Source organism: Hetaerina americana, unplaced genomic scaffold (assembly GCF_022747635.1).
Source record: "Hetaerina americana unplaced genomic scaffold, ioHetAmer1.1.p SCAF_7, whole genome shotgun sequence".
NCBI classification, from domain to species: domain Eukaryota; kingdom Metazoa; phylum Arthropoda; class Insecta; order Odonata; family Calopterygidae; genus Hetaerina; species Hetaerina americana.
Window position 1 is genome coordinate 10,835,887 of NW_027287316.1, and position 21,476 is coordinate 10,857,362.

At 36.7% G+C, this 21,476-nt stretch overlaps 1 protein-coding gene across 1 annotated transcript in view; it reads right to left on the bottom strand.

The window, feature by feature from the left end:
- Positions 1 to 7,242: 7,242 nt before the first annotated feature.
- LOC139696296 (sodium-coupled monocarboxylate transporter 1-like) overlaps positions 7,243 to 21,476 on the bottom strand; it is a 34,988-nt gene continuing 20,754 nt past the window's right edge. The window contains exons 10-16 of the mRNA XM_071595001.1: positions 21,256 to 21,365; positions 20,986 to 21,172; positions 18,890 to 18,976; positions 16,288 to 16,502; positions 13,901 to 14,115; positions 12,715 to 12,902; positions 7,243 to 12,630 (exon numbers count right to left, since the gene is read on the bottom strand). Of these exons, the coding sequence (XP_071451102.1) occupies positions 12,760 to 12,902; positions 13,901 to 14,115; positions 16,288 to 16,502; positions 18,890 to 18,976; positions 20,986 to 21,172; positions 21,256 to 21,365 (957 nt within the window). The 3' untranslated portion in view covers positions 7,243 to 12,630; positions 12,715 to 12,759. The remainder of the gene's footprint in view (positions 12,631 to 12,714; positions 12,903 to 13,900; positions 14,116 to 16,287; positions 16,503 to 18,889; positions 18,977 to 20,985; positions 21,173 to 21,255; positions 21,366 to 21,476) is intronic.

Consider the following 21,476-nt stretch of genomic DNA (forward strand, 5'->3'; position numbering starts at 1 on the left):
ACCCTTTGCTCTAATTAAAGGTTTAGTTTGCTTTTAATTAAATATTAAACACGTAGGAACATTTTCAATATTTTTCCATCGATAACCATGGGAATACACAAATTTTCGCACTACTAGAATTTGATATACGGAAAATTGCTAATTTCGATCCACCCGAGGGCGCGTTTCCGCCCGCGGACGGTCCCCCTCCTCACCGCCAGGGAAAGCACCGAAGCGCACGTGCGCCCTTCCGCCGCCTCCGGCGTACGGGTCTTGGTAATGGCACAAGGGAGACAAGGACATGTTCTCCGATTGCGACATTTCTCGCGAAGGCGGGCACTAGAGCGAACATCAGGCATAAATCACGCAGCGCGAAAGGTTTGCCGCTATGGCAAGGGATTAAGAACCTGTCCGTCATTACCAATGGAGGAAGCTCCAGCCGCTGGTGCCTGGAGCGCGTCGTAAACATAGCCGCTCCTTTCATCGTTCCTCCCATTGTGAGTGACGTGGGACTTTGATTCGCGTCCTTCCAGCATAAAATGAATAGGGATGGCATCACGGCCAGCACGTCCTTTCCACTTATTTATTGATTTAAGAATTACGTTGTAATTAGGCAATTGTCCCGGTGGTAACGGTCAAGTCTGGTCAATGATCACTCTTACAACGAACATACATATATACATGCACTAAAAAAAACAGATAGGAGACAAAATATTCTTGCATACAATGACACTTCCACATCACATACAAACAAACTTCCACATCACATACAAAATGTCGTCCACATCACACACAAACAATATTTTAATAACTACAATAGTATCAATTAAGTTAATCACCCAGTGGCTGCTATAAACTTATTCTTAAAACTCCTAAAAGTGGATGGAAAGGGCTCAAAAAAACCTCCAGGCAGCTGGTTCCAATCAACAATTGTTTTATTAAAAAAAGAGTATTTTTTATTTTTTGTTTTTTGCCTTCTTATTTTTATTTTGAAACTGTGGTCGTTTTTTCCCTTAAAGTTAGGTTTTTCTATCTCTTTCCATAAATCTTCCCACGCTTCGTCATTTTTAACAATTCTATACATCGCGCCTAACCTACTCCTTTTTCTTCTATGTTTCAAACTCTCCCATTTCAGTATATCCAACATTTCTGTGACACTCTGTTCTTTTGTACGCTCCGAGTAGGAAGGTACCTTTTGTACCTTCCGTATCTTGCTGTCTTTCTTTGAACTTTTGCTATCTTTTTAATATGTCCCACCTCATATAGATCCCATATTATGGACGAGTATTCTAGGATAGGGCTAACCACTCCCTTATATGCTTTTTCTTTTGTGGCTACGCTATTTCCTTTTAAATTTCTCATTACCCAATGCAGTACTTTAAATGCCTTCCATGTCAAATTATCTCCTAGGACTTGCCACCCAAGATCCCTAGTTAAGTAGTTACTTCAAGCGACGAATCTCACCATTGAGCCTCAACTCACTCCTACTCCTTGCATACATAGTAATCAGGCAATTGTCAATTACAGGACTGATTGACGACCTGATCTGAATGCCGTGTCCATACACTACTTCTCATCAATATAAAAACTCCACTTACCATGGAGAGGCTGCCTCGCATGTAGTCCTACATTTGACTCCTGAACTTTTTTTACACATCTGGATGACAGTTATCCGTGCCATGACAGATTTTCCCCGTTTTTTTCGCTCGTGAAATAATATTCTCCTAAACTCCTGGTATTTTACCTTTGTTTCGAGGTTTCACTCCTTCCCGAGGCAAGGCTCAAGGTGGGTGACCAGCAATCGGTGGCTCATGGAGCCACCGATTGCTGGTCACCCAGGCTACAGAGGGCGTCTCACTCACGTACCAGGGGCAAGGTGTATACCCTGCGGGTGGTGAACGTGTGCCCTGCGAGGGATCTTCCCGAGGAGGGAATCGGGACCTTCCCCCCCGGTGACAGCCCGATTATGTGGTTGTAAATAGTAATGAGGAGGCCATGACATGTGGACAAGGGAACTAGGGTCAAATTTACGTGTATATTCACCGTACCATTCCAACATAATATCAATGAAGAAATAATTGATATTAGAGACCGCAATGTGAAGACATTGAAAAAAGATTAGTGGAAACTTAGATATGGAGCGTAGGGTTGTATGTTTCCGAGACTCGTTAGGAGTCATAATAAGGAGAGAAAAGAAGCGCAGATTGGAGGTAATCGAGACGTGGGAAGCAGCAACTTGGTTCAAATAAAGTGGCCGTGAAGGAAAGCCAACAAGGAAGTGCTGGGGAAGTGGTGAGGAAGGGAGGAGATTGTCAAGAGAAATTTAAAGCCAGGAAAAGTGGAGAGGAGATGAGAGGCAGTTACATGTTAAAGACTATGAGAGTGAGGGAAGAATGTTTGAAAAGCGAGGGAAAGGTCATAGCCATGTTAGACAAAATGCATAAAGTATGTGGAGTTAAAAAAATGGTCTGTTATAAATAAAAAGTATGTGGGTGTGAGTGCATATATACATATACATTATAAATGTATATGACATTTGGACGGCACAATAGAACACAAAAATAAAATAGATAACATGTAAAAGGACACATTTGAGAAAGTTTAAGCCATTGGCCTTCTTCAGGTAAAACTGAGTCTTGGCTGAAGAAGATCATTTATGAGATTGTATGGTTGCTTTCCTTACGATCCCAAAGTGAACTAGGCACTGTGTTGTCCAAATGTTTTATTGCTTACATGAGTGCTTCTACACCATATAAAATATATATATATATATATATATATATATATATATATATATATATATATATATATATATATATATATATATATATTGTATGTATAAAATCACACTCATTTATACGTACCTAAAATACTTTCTCATCAACCCATGGTTGCATTTAGGACTACTGAAATGAACATGAGAGTGGGAGCTACCTATGATTGTAATTATTCCCTCATCTTAAAAAAATTATCACTCTATTATTATATGTAAATAAGAATGCAAGAATCTTCTTTCATTAATACATGCATGAGCATAGGTAGGTATTTGATTAGGGGGGATAGCACAGAATTTCTTCATGGAAAACTACAACAAGTGGAGGAAACCTGCTAAAATCTATTTTCTAGTCTTGAGAGGCATGTCCACCCCTCTGGCTATACCTGAAGGTGATACAACCAAAAGTGAAGACTGTAGAGTGATATGTTCAAAATTTTATAGGAAAGTGTGAAATTACAAGGTTAGACATCTCCAGCCTTTATTTCTTTCCTGGAGCAGCCTCTCCCTGAAGAGCATATGCAGTGATGGTGCAACCTATGGGGGAAAGGGGGGAGGGTTGGCTGCAGGGAACTAGGCAACTGCAGAACTACAAATATGCAACCGCTCAAGGTGGCATTTGAATAAAGTGAAACGTCACTTCACCGCCCAACATTTCGTAATGACAGAAATCAAGAAAAGCAAGTACGAGTATACCTAATAGGAGGCTAGTCGCCAGGTCCCCAAGTAGATGACGGGAAGAAAGGAGTTCGGGTACCAGAGGATTATGAATGCCTGGGGATTAAGAAAGATATCAGTTGGACCATGTATTGGCTAGGCATAGATATATGAACAGCAAGATTGATTCACACAGTTTCCTAGGAGCAGATTCAGATCACTATTTAGTCTGATGAAGTGTACTGTCAGATTCAATGATAAAATAGGGCAAGATACATGTTTTTTACATGTCTCAAACTGCTCTGGGACAACAGGCAGATGGAGAACCCAGTGTTGATAAAATCAATTAGGTTCGTGGATGATTAAGCTTTATTCAACCAGCCACCAAAGGGGTTACAAAATCAGAGCACATTAGAAAATCAATTTGATAGGTATGGGTTGAGAATGTAAACAAAACTAAGGTTATGCAATTTTTCATAAAGGGAAAAGCTAAGCTAAATATTAGAACAGCTCATTAACTGAAGCAGGTGGAACAGTTTACCTAACTTGTAAGTGTTCAGGAACAGAATGGCCATAGTAGTAGGAACCTATGAAGAAGAATTGTGTTGTGCAAAGAACCTTTCTAAAGGAGGTGAGAGTTGATAACAGAAAGAATGGAGTCATGGAGTAAGAATGTTAAGAAAAGGCCTGTTTAAACTTTGATATGGAAAATGGTTTTGTACACTGCGGAAACATGATCATTAAAGCAGAATGATAAGCATAGATTGGAGGCTTTTGAAATGTGGGTTTGGGAAAAAATACAAATAAAAGCTAGGCATGGTGAGGGAGGAAATGATTGTTGAGAGAAATCAAAAAGAGGCAGGTAATATGGATGCAAAGCATATTGATTGGCAGTGGGATGTTGAAAATTGTGACAGATGGGAGAACGTAGCGCAAGTGAGGAATGGGTAGGAATAGGATAGGCATATTGGATAGAATGAAGGAGGGGATGGGAGTATGCGGCATTGAAGAGGGACATACCTGTATTTTAGTGCCGAATGTCAGGTTTGTTTTGTTAGGAGAGGTAATAGAAGCATATCATTGCACCGTTGCATAGGTTGTGTTCATCCAAAAACCTACCTTAACCAGTTGAATATCAATTAAGATACAAATAATCTGATATCTCATTGCAAGAAAATCACATTTGCATGGACTTTTGTGATAATGGTTGGTGCCATACCACCATCAGCCAAATTCCTGTGGATGCTCCCAAAGTATGGCATAGATGTCAATGTGAATACATGCTATTGCAGGTCTATTTGGATAGGAGAGAGAATATGTTAAGATATTCACTCAAGAATTTGCCAGGTCCAACCACAGAATTCTACTGCCACTGTGCTACTATGCCAAATATACTAGTATCTGAAGATGAAGAAAATTATAAAATTAAGGGTCACAAAATCTAATCTTTATTAATGGAATTTATCAAGTATTTTCAATTTGTTCTTCATCATAGATAAATACATAGAGCTAATTACAAATAGGATTTTATGACGCAGGAACCTTTGAGGGTTTCCTATAATTAGACGTATGATTCAACAAAGGACATTCTATTATGGAAGCAGATTCAGATCCTTGAGCAGAACCACTCTATTGCAGATTACAGAATTATCATCATTCTTTCATCCATGGCAAACATGCACTAAAATGGATGCATATGGCCAATACAAGATATATAGAAAATATTTGAAGGCACAGAATTTCCTTAGGATTAGCTAAAAAGTATAATGAAATTGATATAACATAATGAAATTGAAAATATTCTTCCATTGTGTATGCAGAAAAACCTATTTTAAACAATCTAGCTGATTTCAACAGGATTTTAAAAATTCTAGAAAAACATTCTGTTTCACAGTTTTTAGTTCACCTAAACTTTGAGGTATCCAAACTTTTGTCATCTCTGATGCAATAATCTCAAACCCAGGCCCTTTTTGAATAAATCCATATTCTCCATCATGCGACTGCTAAAATAAAAACCTATGAAGACTAATTACGAGGGTAATCCCAGAAGTACCAGACCCAACAAAGAAAAAATATTTTGGAAAAAAATGTATTTATTTTTCAACATAATCTGCTTTCAGCTCTGTACACTTTTCCCAGCAATGTTCAACAAGTTCGATACCCTTTCTATATTAACTGTCTTGTAACTTGTCTGTAACTGTCTTGCTCCTCGAAATAGCCATTAACTGCCCACATAACTTCCCGGTTCTCCCTTTTGAATCCAATGTTTTGATTGTTCTTTTGTCTTGGGTGAGAAGAAATGGACCCATGTTTCATCCATGGTTATGAAACAGTACAAAAATCCTGCTTTGTTGCTGTGAAACTTTCCTAAACATTCAATTAAAACATCTTCACAACACTGGTTTTGGTCGAGTGGGAGCAAATGCGGCACCCATCTTGCACACAGCTTTCTCATGTCCAAATTTTCGGTTCATAAGCAATGTGCCACACTTTTTGAAATGCCTACTATGTCTGCTAGCTTGCGTACTTTCAGTCAAAGACCATCCAGTATCACTTTGTGGACTTTCTTCACCATTTCTGGAGTCGTCGCCTCATTTGGTGGACCAATGCAATGCTCGTCTTGACAGCTCGTACGGCCTCGTTTAACCCAGCAACCCAATATTTTACTGTTGTAAATGAAGGAGCAGACTCACCCAGAGTAGAATCCAGTTCAGCTTTTATATTGGTTGGGCTGAGGCCTTTCAAATAAAAGTATTGTATCATATAACGATGACCAATTTTCTCCATTTTCACAAATTCACTGAAAATGTTCACTATTGATGGCTGCCAAACAAATACTAAACTACGTGGTGTCTTCAAACTTGAAACATATGCTTTATAAATTGCATACTTTCTAATGCAGTGATATTTTACAAACAACTACCGCCATATCTAGGTCAGGCTGGGTACTTCTGGGACCACCCTTGTATACTGATTGGAAAAGAGGTTTTCAGCACTTCAGGTGACCTTGAGTCAAACAGAACTCTGAAAACCATTTTCCCAAGTAAAAACATCAGCTTGGTATCAGAGTTTACCCCGTCTTATATAAGACCATATGGGAATAGAAAATGCATTTTGGGTATTAATAAGAAACCCACTTCCCACACACAGCTCAGACAAATGTTAGCTTACCCTCAGAAAGCTAGGGTTGATATTTTAGGGTAAACATTCTCCTGTATCTTGGGCATAAACATGGGTTGTATTTTAAGTATCAGGAAAAGTTTTGGGAAAATAGATTTATTTCAGATATAGCTACCATGCCTCAAAATTCTTCACAGTACATCCCTTGAGCATCAAAACACTTTTGCTAGTGGCTTTTCCATGACTCAAAGGCTCCCAGGTAGTTGGATTCTAGTAGGTCCTTAAGGGTATGTGAGCAAGCTTCTTTGATGGCGCTTAGGGTCCCATTGTGGTTTGGAGGACTTCACTTTTGAGAATAAGAAATAGTCTGATGGTGCCAAGTCGGGACTACAAGGGGATTGGGGAATCATCGCAATGACCTTTCAGGTCTTCCCAATCAGACATTTGACTCTGATCTCGGCCATCTCTCAGGACCTTCAGGATGAGTTAAGCATAGATCTTTTACAACTCCAAATTTTCAGTAATAATGATGTGCACCGTCATCTTATCAATTCCAATACAATCAGTAATCATACGCAGACTTATCTGATGCTCTGAATTCATCACTTCACCCACATATCAGGAAAAAATTGTTGCTGATACTTTTTATACAAAGCTGATAGATGATGAAGCTAATTGTGGCAATGACTCAACAGAAAGATTTCAGATGCATATTTTTTATTGTTAAAAAGAATCATTTATTACAACAGCTATATCTCTCATCAACTATTTCGATGTTCTCCATTCCGATAACTTTTCTGACAGTCACTCAGATAAAAAATCCTCGCCTTAACATGGGAGGCTAACATTTTGGAATCAACAAGACTTAATCCTTAAAATAAAAGACAAAAATCTTCTCAAAGAATAAACAACAAACATTAAAACAAACAAAACAAGAGTTAAAAAATTCCTTTGGAAAAAAAAAACGATCAGGAGTTTGCCAGGAATACATCTTTAAGTTTCTCCCAAGAGTGAAAGTCAAACATTCCAAGAGACTGGTGACATCTGGATGACTGTTTTCCATTAGCTTTCCTTCCTTAAATCACAGTACCAATTCTCTATTATTAACAACCTGATTTAGGAAAATAATTAAAACAACACTCGGTTACAAGAGCAAATGGACTACAAGAGGGCAATATGAATACACACCAGTGGAATGTCCGGGAATTACATTTACCTTTAGGGGATCGGGAGTGATCAGGGTTAGTGAGGGGAAGTGGAACTCATGGCTGGAACAACAGATGTTAGCATTAGGCATAGTTATGTGAGTGTGCCACACCTCCAAGAATGCCCCACCCTATCCTCTGTGACCAGATCCCAACACAACTGACATGGGCACGCTACAGCCACTGGAGACTACATATACATATTACACCATCTGTACAGTACAACTGATATATTTATTATTGTCATATATTTATACATATATATCACCAATTTGAAAGTTCTGAATATCACTTTACACTGCTAAGATGTTATAGACGGAGGATCACAAAACTGACTCAACCAATGATGCCAGGGGAGCTCTCATTTTCAAGAGAAGCAGTTTTTTTTAACTTTTTTGCCTTGATTTTTAACTAATATCATTGGAGTATAATTGGACTTGGCACCTGGGTTCACGTCAGCTCATGATCCAACAATGTGTATGTCATATATAATATATTAGCCACATAATATCCCTACATTCTTATCAAAAGGAATCTACTTCTAGCAACTTATTTTACATGAATCGTATTCCTTGCAAATAAAAGTCTGCTGAATTTGAATTCATCTGTCTTAAGATGGGATTTGTCTATCAATCAAAGAAAAGCAGGTCATGAATAAAAACACCCTTTTATTTAAATTTTATTGTTTCAATTTTTATGTTAACCCTGAATCGTTCAATCATTTTTGAGGTTCGTAAAGTTGACTTTGTACCAAGGAACAATATAAAGTAAACCGGTAGCTTTTCTGAAGCCATCAAATCACAAAGTTAATATAGGAACCTATACACCATTTGGTACATAAAAATGCTTATCAGACTTCTTGGCGCCCTTATCATATACAGATGCAGTACATTTAAATGCCACACACTTCCATATGGAAACAATCTCCAAAAAATGAGGAATTTTGAATGGGGGATCTGCCTGGATGGGACCTTTTCTCCTACTTAAACACTGAAGTAATGCCTTCTGTTTAAGATGAACACATGCAAGAGCTTTGACCCCTTGACATGCAAATCTTACACCTATGCCAAAGAGTGAAAATTATGGTTATGCTCACAGATGCTTCAACAGGAACATTTTCCCTCATACCAAATGATGAAATGCAATGGAAATTGAATTTAGAAAAATAATTTACATATTTCCAAAAATGTCATGGCATGAATTTGAACCACCGGAAAGGAACATCTTAAATGGCAGTCAAGAGAAAAATAACAATTCAGATTTGCTTCTCAAGAGCAAACAAAAATATTCAATGGCACAATCCAGTGAGACATATGTACACATAGTCTATTATTGTTAATGGAAACAAATTCAAATGACGTATTACACAATATTAAGATGTGTATTCATTCATTACTTGCAGTTCAATGACCTGAATATTACTGCATTTACTCATGCATACTCAAAACTCAATTTGTCGTGTTCTCAGTCAATTGCAGACCCTTTTGTCACAAATTCTACATGAAACATGGTGCTTAAAGGTTCCTCAACCTAACTAACAGGCTTGTAATGATTTATACTGCATCTTGTTTATGGTTCATGTCATTTTAAAGCAAAAAAAAAAACATTTTGCTAATTAAATCTTTTCTAACCAAACAGTTTTACCGACTTGGCTGCTGCAACAGCCAAGTTGGCCGGTTGACCAGTGACAAATAGCAGGGCTTATAAGATGAATTTCATGTTGTTAGCAAGGACTAACTTCAAATAAAGATAGTGCTCAGGGTAAGAAGGGAGCCCCTCAATGCTGGTTGGCAGTTGGAAAAGGAGGTCAACAGTTGAGGCAACATGTCACTAGGGAGAGGCTTATCAAAGGCTTACGAATGTATGTACATGTGTGTGTGTGTGTGTGTGTGTGTGTGTGTGTGTGTAGGTGTATGTCCCACATTCGGAGTTGGATAAACTGTGGAAAATGTGAAAATATACATGAGTGAATGCAATAATTCTGGGATTTAAACACAGGTTCATTTTGGGAAATACATGAACGTTGATAACAATTAAATGCAACAATAGTATAGTTTCCTTGCATGATATCAAGCATATGAAACACTCACTGGTGCTTGATATTCACAATGACAAATGCACACACACATATGACTGCATTGCTTGATCATCATCAATTCCGTCCGTCACAGAGTGCTCAGCCATGGTTGAGAAGAACGAGAGAGGCAACTTTCAATAAGTGCCATATGGCCGAGGCATTATGCGACAGTGAATTTTAGTTGAACACAGTTTCAATTACCATTCATGGCATTTTCAAAAGAAAACTAACAACTATTTCTCATGTATTTCCTATTCTATGTCACTTATTTCAATCAATGTGACCTTCTGAAAGCTGGTCCCATAGGATTTTGATCTCCTGCACGTTGTAGCTGGAAGATGCTCTCATCATTAATGCTACCATTAATAACAATTAAATTACTACTACATAACTAAGTAACAACAAGAAATATCTCAAGGTAATATTTTGAAAGCCTTGAGTAGAAATTATGCAGTATGTAATAAGTTTAAACATAAACAAATATTTAGGACACAAAACAAAAAAGCAAGAAAACACAAGGCAAGATGCACTATGAGATAATACCTAGGTCGCAACGAAGAAGTTTCCGACACAGAGCACAAGCATAAATAATATGCATGGACTTCAGTTCTGTGTCAAGCAAGCATCAACAATGCCCAGTTCTGTGATATGCATTGTTAATCTTTGGCACATCCGAGTCATGCGACCTTGAGACCTAGTCAACACACAATGTTCACCATGCTTTGCGAACCCACCCTTGACCATGGATGATTATGAAGTGATGACACAATAAGGCTTACATCATTTCAGGCTCAAAAGCATACTCAGTATATGTAATGACAATTAATCATGTATATTTTCCCAAAGTTAAACATGGTTCTAATAAATAGGTTCTTGTGTTCCTCAGCAAAAAGCTTTGAAACCCATCTACATGGACTGGGAAGGCACGTGTGGTATCTCATACCAGAGTGTATTAATCTCCCAGTTATATACAACATTTTTAATCATGCTAAACTACAAACAACAGTAAGCCAGATACAAAGATGAAGTTGAAGGCATGAATTCTTCAATTTCAAGCATCACATGAAACAGACAATAGTAGAACCTCTATATTACAAAGACCAATGATCCAAAAAACCCTGTATTATAAGTTGCTTTCCAAAGAGTTACCTTGAAAAGGTACTTATTATCTTTGCAACAATATTGTCAAGAGAATAAAATGTTAAATTGGAAGAGTAATGAATGCTATGACACACCAATGAGTAATGCAAAATTAAAATAAAAACCTCATGCTAGCAAGCACTTATCGAAGAGAAAGATTTTTTAAATGAACAGATGCATAGAGATGTGTCACCATAACAACCTCCACCTCAAATGTTTCTGCAGTCAATTAGAATTTGAATCAAATCATATCTGATTCGGTGGGCCAGCTTTATTTAATGATGTTAAAACTGAATCGCCAAAGTTTACACATCTAGGTGCCTGCCATCAGTTTAGATAAAAATAGTGATGATGCCAAAACAAAAAAATGCCAGCCTTACGAATTCTATACTTGACCTCAGTTAAGAGCTAAAAATACATGGTATGCATAATGGAATAATCAATTATGAAGACCCAAAGACCCATTATATCCAAAAATGAAATTTAAAAACATAGGGCCCCCTCAACTCATGGATACTTAATTTTGCTGTAAGAAGATATGTAAGGATGAAAACTGAATTTTTATAACTTCAGCAAAAATTTTCTTTTATACCTACCCAACTCACAAACATATGGGTGGCACATTTGTGTGTGAAACACTATCTCCAACAGACATAATTACTGGGGCTTCAAGTGCTATGTAAATATTAAAATTATCATATCAAAATTGCTGTGGGAAAATTTTGTGGACTTTAAATCATTAAAGTGGAGGGTTAGGAGGTTAAAATGACATCTCCAGGTTTTTCACCTGGAGGTCGAATGACATAATGGAAATGCACACAGCATTTCTATTATTTCAGTATTCTTAATAAGGAATCATGTGTAACCACAACACAAAAGATAAGTCAATGCATAAAAATGACCATATTGTCCTTACACGGCTATGACATTAGGGTCTACAGTAGAAAGTCCCACTGGGTGAACAGCAAAATTTCATCTCAGAGTACACACGAATCAGGCACAAAAGATTGGGATGGATTCAGATGTTTGGGGCTTGTTTACCAATTAAGGTGGCCGGAAGGTCCCCTTTCTCAAAGAAATAAAACTGAAGACTGACGAGCCAATTAGGGGGCGTGCGTTTCCTCCAGGAGAGGACACTGGGCCGACCAATCAAAGAATATATATTGCAAAATTGAGGCCAATACACTGTGGAGGCTCTACTATTAAGAACAAGTGATGATGATGAATGAAAACGATGAATTGTGACCACTTTTCCACTGTGAAAGTTATCAACCACAGAAAGAGTACATAAATATGCAACAAGTAAACAAATCACTAACAGACTTAAAAAAAACCATATTCAACCAACTTCTGCATTAAGGTACTAGCGTCACGTGATCACAGATAAATACTTTCATCATAAGTACTCCTCTTACAATTTGATATAAAATATATCAATACGTATACATTATAAAATAAACTATTTCAAACTGATTGGATTCACTATGTGGCAAGATATGGAAGGTTCTAATAAAATGCGACCACTGTCACTGCTAAAATGTTAACTGAGCAAACAATACAGGTAGACAACAGTACAAGGTACAAAATATATATGTATAATACATTTCAGTTTGAAATAAAGCTGCACATACTGTATAGAAATTTTCAGGTAACAACTGCAGTCCAACTTCTAAGGCACCCTGCAAGAGTGAAAAACAATTAGTTTTTTACTAGGGAGCACATAATAGGTATTGTATTGCACACAGGTATTGCCTTGGACTCACCTAATGAAATGCACTTCATGTTGTACTTGTCCCAAGAGTCGTTCCCTAGAGGAGCTCCACATTCTCAGGATACCTCGGGTTCTCACCCACAGGGCTGCGGCCATTGGATTCAACTCCACTTTGACTTAGAGATGACAACTCCATTGGATTTATTTCCACTTCATTTTCCTCCTCTTTGCTTGCTTTTGCTGGAATAGAATTGACGAAAATTTCTAAAAGGTCATTTTTATAAAACATAATTACATGACTTGAGTTCGACAATCACATGGCATGAGTTCACCATCATATTAAGCAATTATTACAAGTCATGTGACTATTTATCTGTGTTTCCAACCAAATTAGGCAATTTTGCTCAACTGATGCTGATTTTTAACGTTCTATACAACTTGACCAATTCTAATGAAGGTGAGTGTGATCTAATGAGAGCCATTTACACTTGATCTTTAATTAATAAATATTTCTGGTTTAAATCATTCCTTGATACAATGATTAGTCTCATTAGGGTTTTAATGACCGCAAAGGTATAATCAGTCCACCTTTTTTCCTCCCCTTCAAAGTTGCAAAGATATAAACCCACAAGTATTCACTATGAGTGGAAAATAAATATTACACTTTCCAAATGTCCCTCAACAATTTAATTTGAATAATAATGATAACGATTCATTCTCAAGTTACCATTACAGATGAATTAATGATCAGAGGTCGTAAGAATGAATACTATTTAAAAGAATTAATCCAGTTCCTCATATGATACGTCTCTCCATTATGTTAATGCTGAATATAATGATTCATAATGTAATGATATTAGTCAAAGTCAAATACATTCCAATAATTCATGATTATTTTACTTAATAAATGAATCTTGTGCAAATTGCATCTTTATTGGTGTGATTTTTTTACCTATGTGAAAGATACATTAGGGACATGGTAGCCTAGTGAAAAGTGCAAATGGCACAGATGACCACAACTCCCTCACCTATCAAACCAACAACTATGGAGATTGGTGTGGTATCATAAAGAAACATTAGATAATTCACAAATGCAAGAAATTTAGCAGTGGAAAAATCATTTGCCGATATGGATTTAAACCTGGATCCCTTAACTTGCGGTGCCAAGTGCTATTGCCAGTTAGAAAACCAAGAAGTCCTCATCTATTGTGAATTTCTGAGGAAACAGAGGCACGCACCAGCTTGCGCCTCCTGCCTCTCCTTTCTGCGTCTGAGCAGCCACCGGCGCACAGGTGGAGCAAACAAGTTTTCGTCCAGCTTGCTCTCGTCCGTCCTCCCAGTACACAGACTCACAAGGGTGCCAACCACCATCACTGAGAGGAGGCCCACTGATGAGAAGTACATGTACGATAGTCGGTAGAGGGCAAACACCTCATCCTTCTTGTCTTCTTGCCTGCCAAGATGACACACACAGCCATCAGGAGTGACTCTCACGGACAACGTCCCCAACAGAGATGGGAAAATTATTGCAATTAACATTTGAAGAAAAACACAGGGATGTGTTGCAGTTACTCCTCCGCATGCTTTCGGAATTTTACACTTATATTTGTCCAAGAGTGCATAAATAGGATATCTTGGACAAATGTAAAAGTAATAACAAACTTTAACCTATCTCAAGTTAGAAATAATCATTAGAGCATAAAAAATGAGTTAAAATTATTGGCTAGATAGCTTTTTTTCATCATTGTTTGAGTGATTATTGGATAATACCTTATTGGATATTGGATTGGTGTGCGTGCAAATAAATTACATAAAGCATCTACAACTATCATACAGCATATTTACAAATTACTGCGTTGATATCTTGTGAATTGGGTACAAGGAAATAAATAGTATTTTCAGCAAGTGTAGCTGAAACAATTTTCCTCCATGGTTATCATTAGGCTAGTATAACTAAGAATATAAGTACATTCATAACTGAGAATAGACTATTGCTTAATTAAACATAAGTCATATGTTTGTCTGAGTTCCCCATATCTTATAAATTCTCATGTATTTGAAATAGATGGCAAATTCTTTCAGTTCTTTTTCATGACTTACCATATACCTAGGCACTTAAAGATTATGGGATCTTCTGGCAGAAAAACTAAAGTAACTGTTGACAACAGCACTAAAGAATGTCAGCCCTGGTGGCAGCGGGGTAATGTCCTCGCCTGCCAACCCAGAGGTTGCGGGTTCGTTTCCCGCCTAGGTGGATTTCCCTTCATCTACGGCTCGTCTGTATGTAATTGTCTTCAATGTCATGTCTAAGGGTTAGGCGGAAGATGGGACTCGACCTTGCCCAATCAAGTTGACAAATAAATAAAATAAAGAAGGGTAGCAGTAAAAGAAAATGTAACTTTGAACATTTGGCAAGGTGAAGTTTCTTGACAAATTGAATGCAGAGGTTTCCATTGGGAGTTAGGTATTGCTTGGCACACTATCACATCAGTAAAAGAAACTTAAGATATTTACTCTAAGGGTCAAATTAGATTTTCACAAAATGAAATACAGGTTTGGAAAATAATGCTGCAGAAAGAAGAACGATACCAAGGGACCATCCACAGGTGGTTTGCCCATAAACAATCATAAAGATGGCACTGAGATAAAGGATGCAGCATCAAATACATTCGTGTGACGAGCTTCACTGTGAGGAGTGGTTGGTTGGCTATGGCTGTTCAGGAGGCATAAATTTTACAATGAAGTACAAAATGAATGACACCATCAAATCATTTACAGAACAATCTAACAATTTCAGAGTGTGAAAATCATTTGCCTCTGAAATTGTTGCATTGTAATGCACATTTAGTGGATGATTCCATTTAAAGTTACTGTCGTGGCATGTCCTGCAGTTTCTTGGAATCCATTTACACAGCTTTCGAAAGCACTTAATGAGCCAACTTTGTATGTTTTCACAATATATTTATTTCGATACTACCACTTTCAAAGCATAGGTGACATCAGCAGGTACCTGGTGACGTTGACTATGCATCTAAACCAGGCATACCAAAGGAAATTTATTTTGAAAATATAAAAAGTCGACTCATCCAGTGATCATGTATTTTGATACAAATTAAAAACCTGAAACCACTGAATTCAACATTGGCAATATCTTTCATATTTATGAGTTCACTTCATATTAAAATGGGATGTTCTCACACCTTGGGGCTCCAATGCATCATATGGCATCATGGTGCTTTGCAATGCACAAAGAAGGAGAAGATATTCCTTGGAGTTGTGTATGTCAGGGCTAAAGACAATCCAGATTCTGCCTAAATGGATAAAATCCAGTTCCAGCCTGGAGCCTGGATTAACGAGGTTATACTGGGTATGAAGGAGCTAACAAGCCTCTTATCCTTTCCTAATTTGTGTAAGAGAGTAATCTAACAACATATTATTAAATTTAACTTTCTTTCCTTGTGAATTGATTTACCTCGACTGCTATGGTGATGAGTATTTCTTTAATTTTCAGTCAGCACTTTGGGAAGCAACAACTGAAGTAAGAGTGCAACAACATCTTCTTGTCTAAATGAACCACCGTTGACAGGATAAGGCTAAATGGCCTTCTAATTCAATTCACACTTACAAAGTTGGAGAGCCACTCTGGGTAGTGCCCGCATATTCCAAGTGTATCTGCGACATAGTCTGGGCAGAGATGTTGCTCAGAGGTACAGATGGGCAGGCATCCATTGCAATGGGGAGTGGACGCTCAACAAGTTGGCCTGTGGCCGTCGCCATTTGAGACCCAATGCAGCACCATGACATGAGCAGGACGGCCGCCAGTCCACCAGCCAGGGCACCCTGGAGGGCGGCAAACATTGAGTGGACGCAAATACTCTTCAGGGAATTCACTGCCTACACAAGCTGCAAATTTACAACTTTAGCCATGCATTCACACAGAGCACATTATTTTCGGTAATTAATTAGAAAATTTCAGAATAATGATCACATTATGACATACATATCAATGGATGCAGCAACATTAAATGCTTTAATAATAATGATAGCATGATACATTCGCGGAAAATTTTGGCAAGATGTGTTAAATCAAAAAGATTAATACACCATAAACCTTAATAATAACAAATTATTTAGCACAGACATAAACCATCAATTACTTGGACTAAAGAGATATAAATAAGTTACAAGAACATAAATATGAGAATGAAAAAATAAATTCCAAGAACCGCAGGAGATGCTACAACAGTAACTTTTAACGGAGTCATTTGCTAATATGCATTAAAAAGGAGAAATTTCAAAGGGTAAAAGTCATTCACTTTGACTGGGATTCCACCAGACATTGAGGGATCTGGATTTGAATCCTGGTCAAGGCGAATGATACTTAAACTTTGAAATTTCTGCATTTTAATGAAATGATAAGAATAAACAACAGAAAATTACAAAATGAAAATACAAAATAGAACTATACAATGTGATAACATCATAAAAATAACCACTAATTACAATCAATAGTAGTATGTACCATATATGCAATAGTAGCATATGCTATGTTCTTCTGATTCCACTGAGTGATTCAATAAAAAAGTCAAACTGATTTCCAGCTGATTAACAGCCTTCACCATTCTCCATGAGGGTAAAAATTTTTGCAAGTCCATTCCGGATGAGGATACTACCAAATACTGCCAAGCTGCCAAGTCCTCCAAGAAGTAACTTCTAGCTCAAGAAGAGAATTCAAGGCTACAGAATCAAGGTGACTGTTTAAATATTGTACACAAAGGATACATCAATGATCTTATGCCTAATCCATAATGGTTGAATGTACAATATTCTGCATAAATTAACATAATTCTTGCTTCAGGAGTCAGCTATTAGGAACAAGCAGCACATGCATATAAGGCTTTCCTAACTGTTAAAGGTACTTGAAGTACAGATAACATAAATTGACTTTGACTAATTTTTTATCACTTGTCCCAAACTATTTCATATCCACCAATCTAAACATGGATAATTACTTTGGGCTAGTTACTCAGTGAAAGGAAAAGTACCATAATTTTTTACTTTCTCAGAATAATTACTCACTGACATCTAATTTTATGCTACATTTTATTCTTTAATCATTATATATTATTAATGTGAATTCCCAATCAAATGATTACCAGTAAATTAATTTTGATAGTGAAGCTTAATAAGCACTAACCCTCCATTCTCATCTCATTTTAACCAGAGACCATACATCTCCATAGCTGAGAATCACCCAGCAGGTTACACCTCAAATTTGGTAAACCTAACCATTTCACTATTTATTGTTTTTACCCAACATTTATCATAGCTACCAAGTGACATTAATTGCGTTCATCAGATTACATCCTCTCAAGAAAGATGGGTGATATAGTCATAGAACCAAAAATAGAAAAAATGTCCAAGCTTGCTGTCTAACTGAGCACCCTTGATAAAAGAATTAAAACGAAGAATGAAATAAGACATTCCATATCACGGAGGGCATAGACTTCGGTGGGGAATGCCCACATCCCCCACACATAAAATAATCTGGGCATGGTTCCCTCCAACTTCCATTAAGACTTCTAAAATAGTAAGCGTAAAAAACATTTTTGGGTGAGGTTTGGGAATAAAATCTTCCTTTAAATTTCAAAAATCACTTACAAAGGAGTTTCTATTTCTGACCTACATCAAATAACTCATAAACAAAGCAGTAATTTATAATATGTATTCATTTTTAAGTACACTCAATCACCATCCTTAATATTTAATTAATATTTAATCTATACACCAGATTATCTCCATACAGATGCATTTAAATATTGAATTTGCAATCTTACACACTAGAAGTAAACTCAAGCACCTAATTTTCTTCAAAAATGTAATTAGGTATATGTTTTTTCAGACCTTTCCATGATACAAGGTATACTCCGATAATGGACAACTAACACCTACTATATTGTTTCACATCTGAAACCTTGCAAAATGCATTGAATCAACTCACTCAAAAACAAATCAACTCACTCAAAAACAAATTTTGAGTGAGTTGATTCAATGCATACTGTTTTGTTTTCATTCGACACAATGGGAATGAACCAATGAGATTTTTTACACGTTCATCCATACTGCAATGGGTGAGGTTACCTTTGAATTTGGATTGTATGCACAATGGTGTAAAACACAAATGCAGAGTAGATGGATGACTGAGGATTAAGCGGCAGCATAATTACCTTGGTATTTGCAAATGGACAAGTTAGTCCCAAAGTGAACACCCCAAATGTCGATCCAGCAGCAACTGCACTGATTGTGTATGCAACCTAAGGGAGGAGATTTTGAAATAAAAATTCAGACAAAACATGGCCTAAACAAAAAAACTGTAAGTAGTCTACATGAAATTACCAAAAGAAACCACACTAGTTACACAAGATCACAATCTGGGCAATTGTCTTGATCTGACATACAAACTTTTCCTCCTTCCTTCTTGGATAGACTAGTCATCCTCTCCGAGATTAGCCATCAGATGCTCCAAGTTCTTACACAAACAATCAATTCAACAAATAGCAAAAATTTGTGGATTACTCCCTTTTCTCTAATACACGTTAAATTATGAGAGGCACATCACATCATATGGATGTAATTTTTTTATTTTAATTAATACTCAAGGGATCAAATGCTAGAAGTATGCCATGAACACACTGAAAGATTTTGCCAACTCTTTATCACCACAATGGGAAACAAATAAGGATGCTAATTTAAGGAAATGAAGCAGATAGTGGGCAAAATCAGAGACTAACATGTCCACTGCACTCCAGTGCAGCAATGATAGAGATGGCAAATGTATGGAATTTCATTTTTGCTAACCAAGACTCGGGATGGAGTCCAATGGTATTATTCAAATTAAAATGTGCACTGCATGCGCCTTAAGAAAGGACAAAACATCAACATCAATGGTTTTAGGCTCAACTTCGTAAAAATCTCTTTGTTTTGATCGTATGAAATAAAAGGTTTGCAGGTCTCACCAAGAAGTAACCCAGTATAAGTCGCTTCATCACATAGATGTTTCATTACTTGAGTGTACGTAGCTGAAGATATCATCATGTGATGAAACTGGCCAAACCATGTTTAAAAGTTCATGAAATCCACAAAGATTTTTAAACCAACCAGAAAACATCAGCAACCAAATGTTTAAAATCTCAATCCAGACCTTGTAAACTTTACAATTACTGATAGCGATTAGGGATTTTGCCAAATTTGGCTGACCATTTAGGGTTTCAGGAGTATATTATCACCCGAAACATCCAAAAGAAGAGTAAACTTCAGGTGATCATTGAGACTTCATCATTAGCAACATAAAACACTACTATTTATTTGCTAAACTGGAATGTAACAGAAAACAAGTTTTTAAAAATATGTGCATTCTCTCCAGATTATCAATTGAAAGTAGTTTCTACTTAAATGCATCTTTTATATTTTTATTTCAATGCTCATCACCTAGCCTTCAAATTTACCAAGTGATAAAACATGATTTGTCAATCAAGTCATGGTGTATATGTTAGAAAATACTATAGGATTTTTCCCTGAAATTCCATGCATCACAATGCATTCCAAGAACAAAAAAACATTTTTCCTGCCTATTGTGTGCAGTCAAGCGCTAATCTTGTCATGAAACAGTCAGATACACAAACATTGAAATATTGAATTCTGGGCAAATACGCATTATTTTTTTACCCACTTCTGTGTTCTGAAAGGAAGGAACTTTAAAGTTGACGTCAATATTACATTCCATGAAAATACATGATGGAACAAACTATTTTTTCAATATTTAGTCTTATTCCTCAGAGTGTTAGTTTAGAGAACAATGCTTTTATTTTTTTACGGCAATCTCCAAAATTAACATGGTTGTTTTAACTCATGAAAAAATAGAGAACGGCATTAAGAATTTCAAGAAATTAACATAATATATACGTATGAAATGTTTTAAAGTGGTAAAATATATTTAAATATCTTGAAACCAATTTACTTGATTTTACTCAAAGTCCACATGCTGATCACATATTCCATTAACAACCATACATATCCATCAATTACTCTAAGTAAATATCCTACATAAATGTTACCTTTGCATTTCATTTTTTTCTACATTTATTGGCAGTTGGTATTTTTGCTGTGACCGCTAATGGCTTTGAGGGATGTTCTCCTACTGCACTCAATTTATCCCATACATAATATTATATTTCTATAAAAAAAATGATCCTTTTTATTCTTAAAAATAAAAAAATATCTACAATACTATAATACTAAGAAAAAAACTAATAATAAGAATCACCTGAAGAATTCCACCCAGTTTTGACACAATGTATATGCCTCCAATGGCCACTAATCCAAGTGCTACAACTAGTCCCCTCGCCAATATTCCTACTGTCCATGATGACTGGAATTCCACATGAAAATAGGATTCCAATAAATCTCTCATGATTACACAGGTTGTTGAGTTCAATACTGTTGACAGGGAACTGAAATCAATGGCAAAATAATGAGTCATTAATAAATGTAGGTTCTACTTTCTACAGTTTGACTATTGACAAAAGAGACTTACCTTAGAGCTGCACTGAAGACACCAGCAATGAAAAGACCCGGGAGACCAAAGATGTGATGAGCCGTATGCATTACATATAGTGGAAGAAGTTGATCCCCTGTGTCAATTAACTATAAAAGGGATTAGAATTGAAATAATCAGGGAATATACACATTGAGCCACAAAGTGTAATGACAAAGAGCAAATTAAACAGAAGAAAACAGTTTGGTGAAACAGCCAAA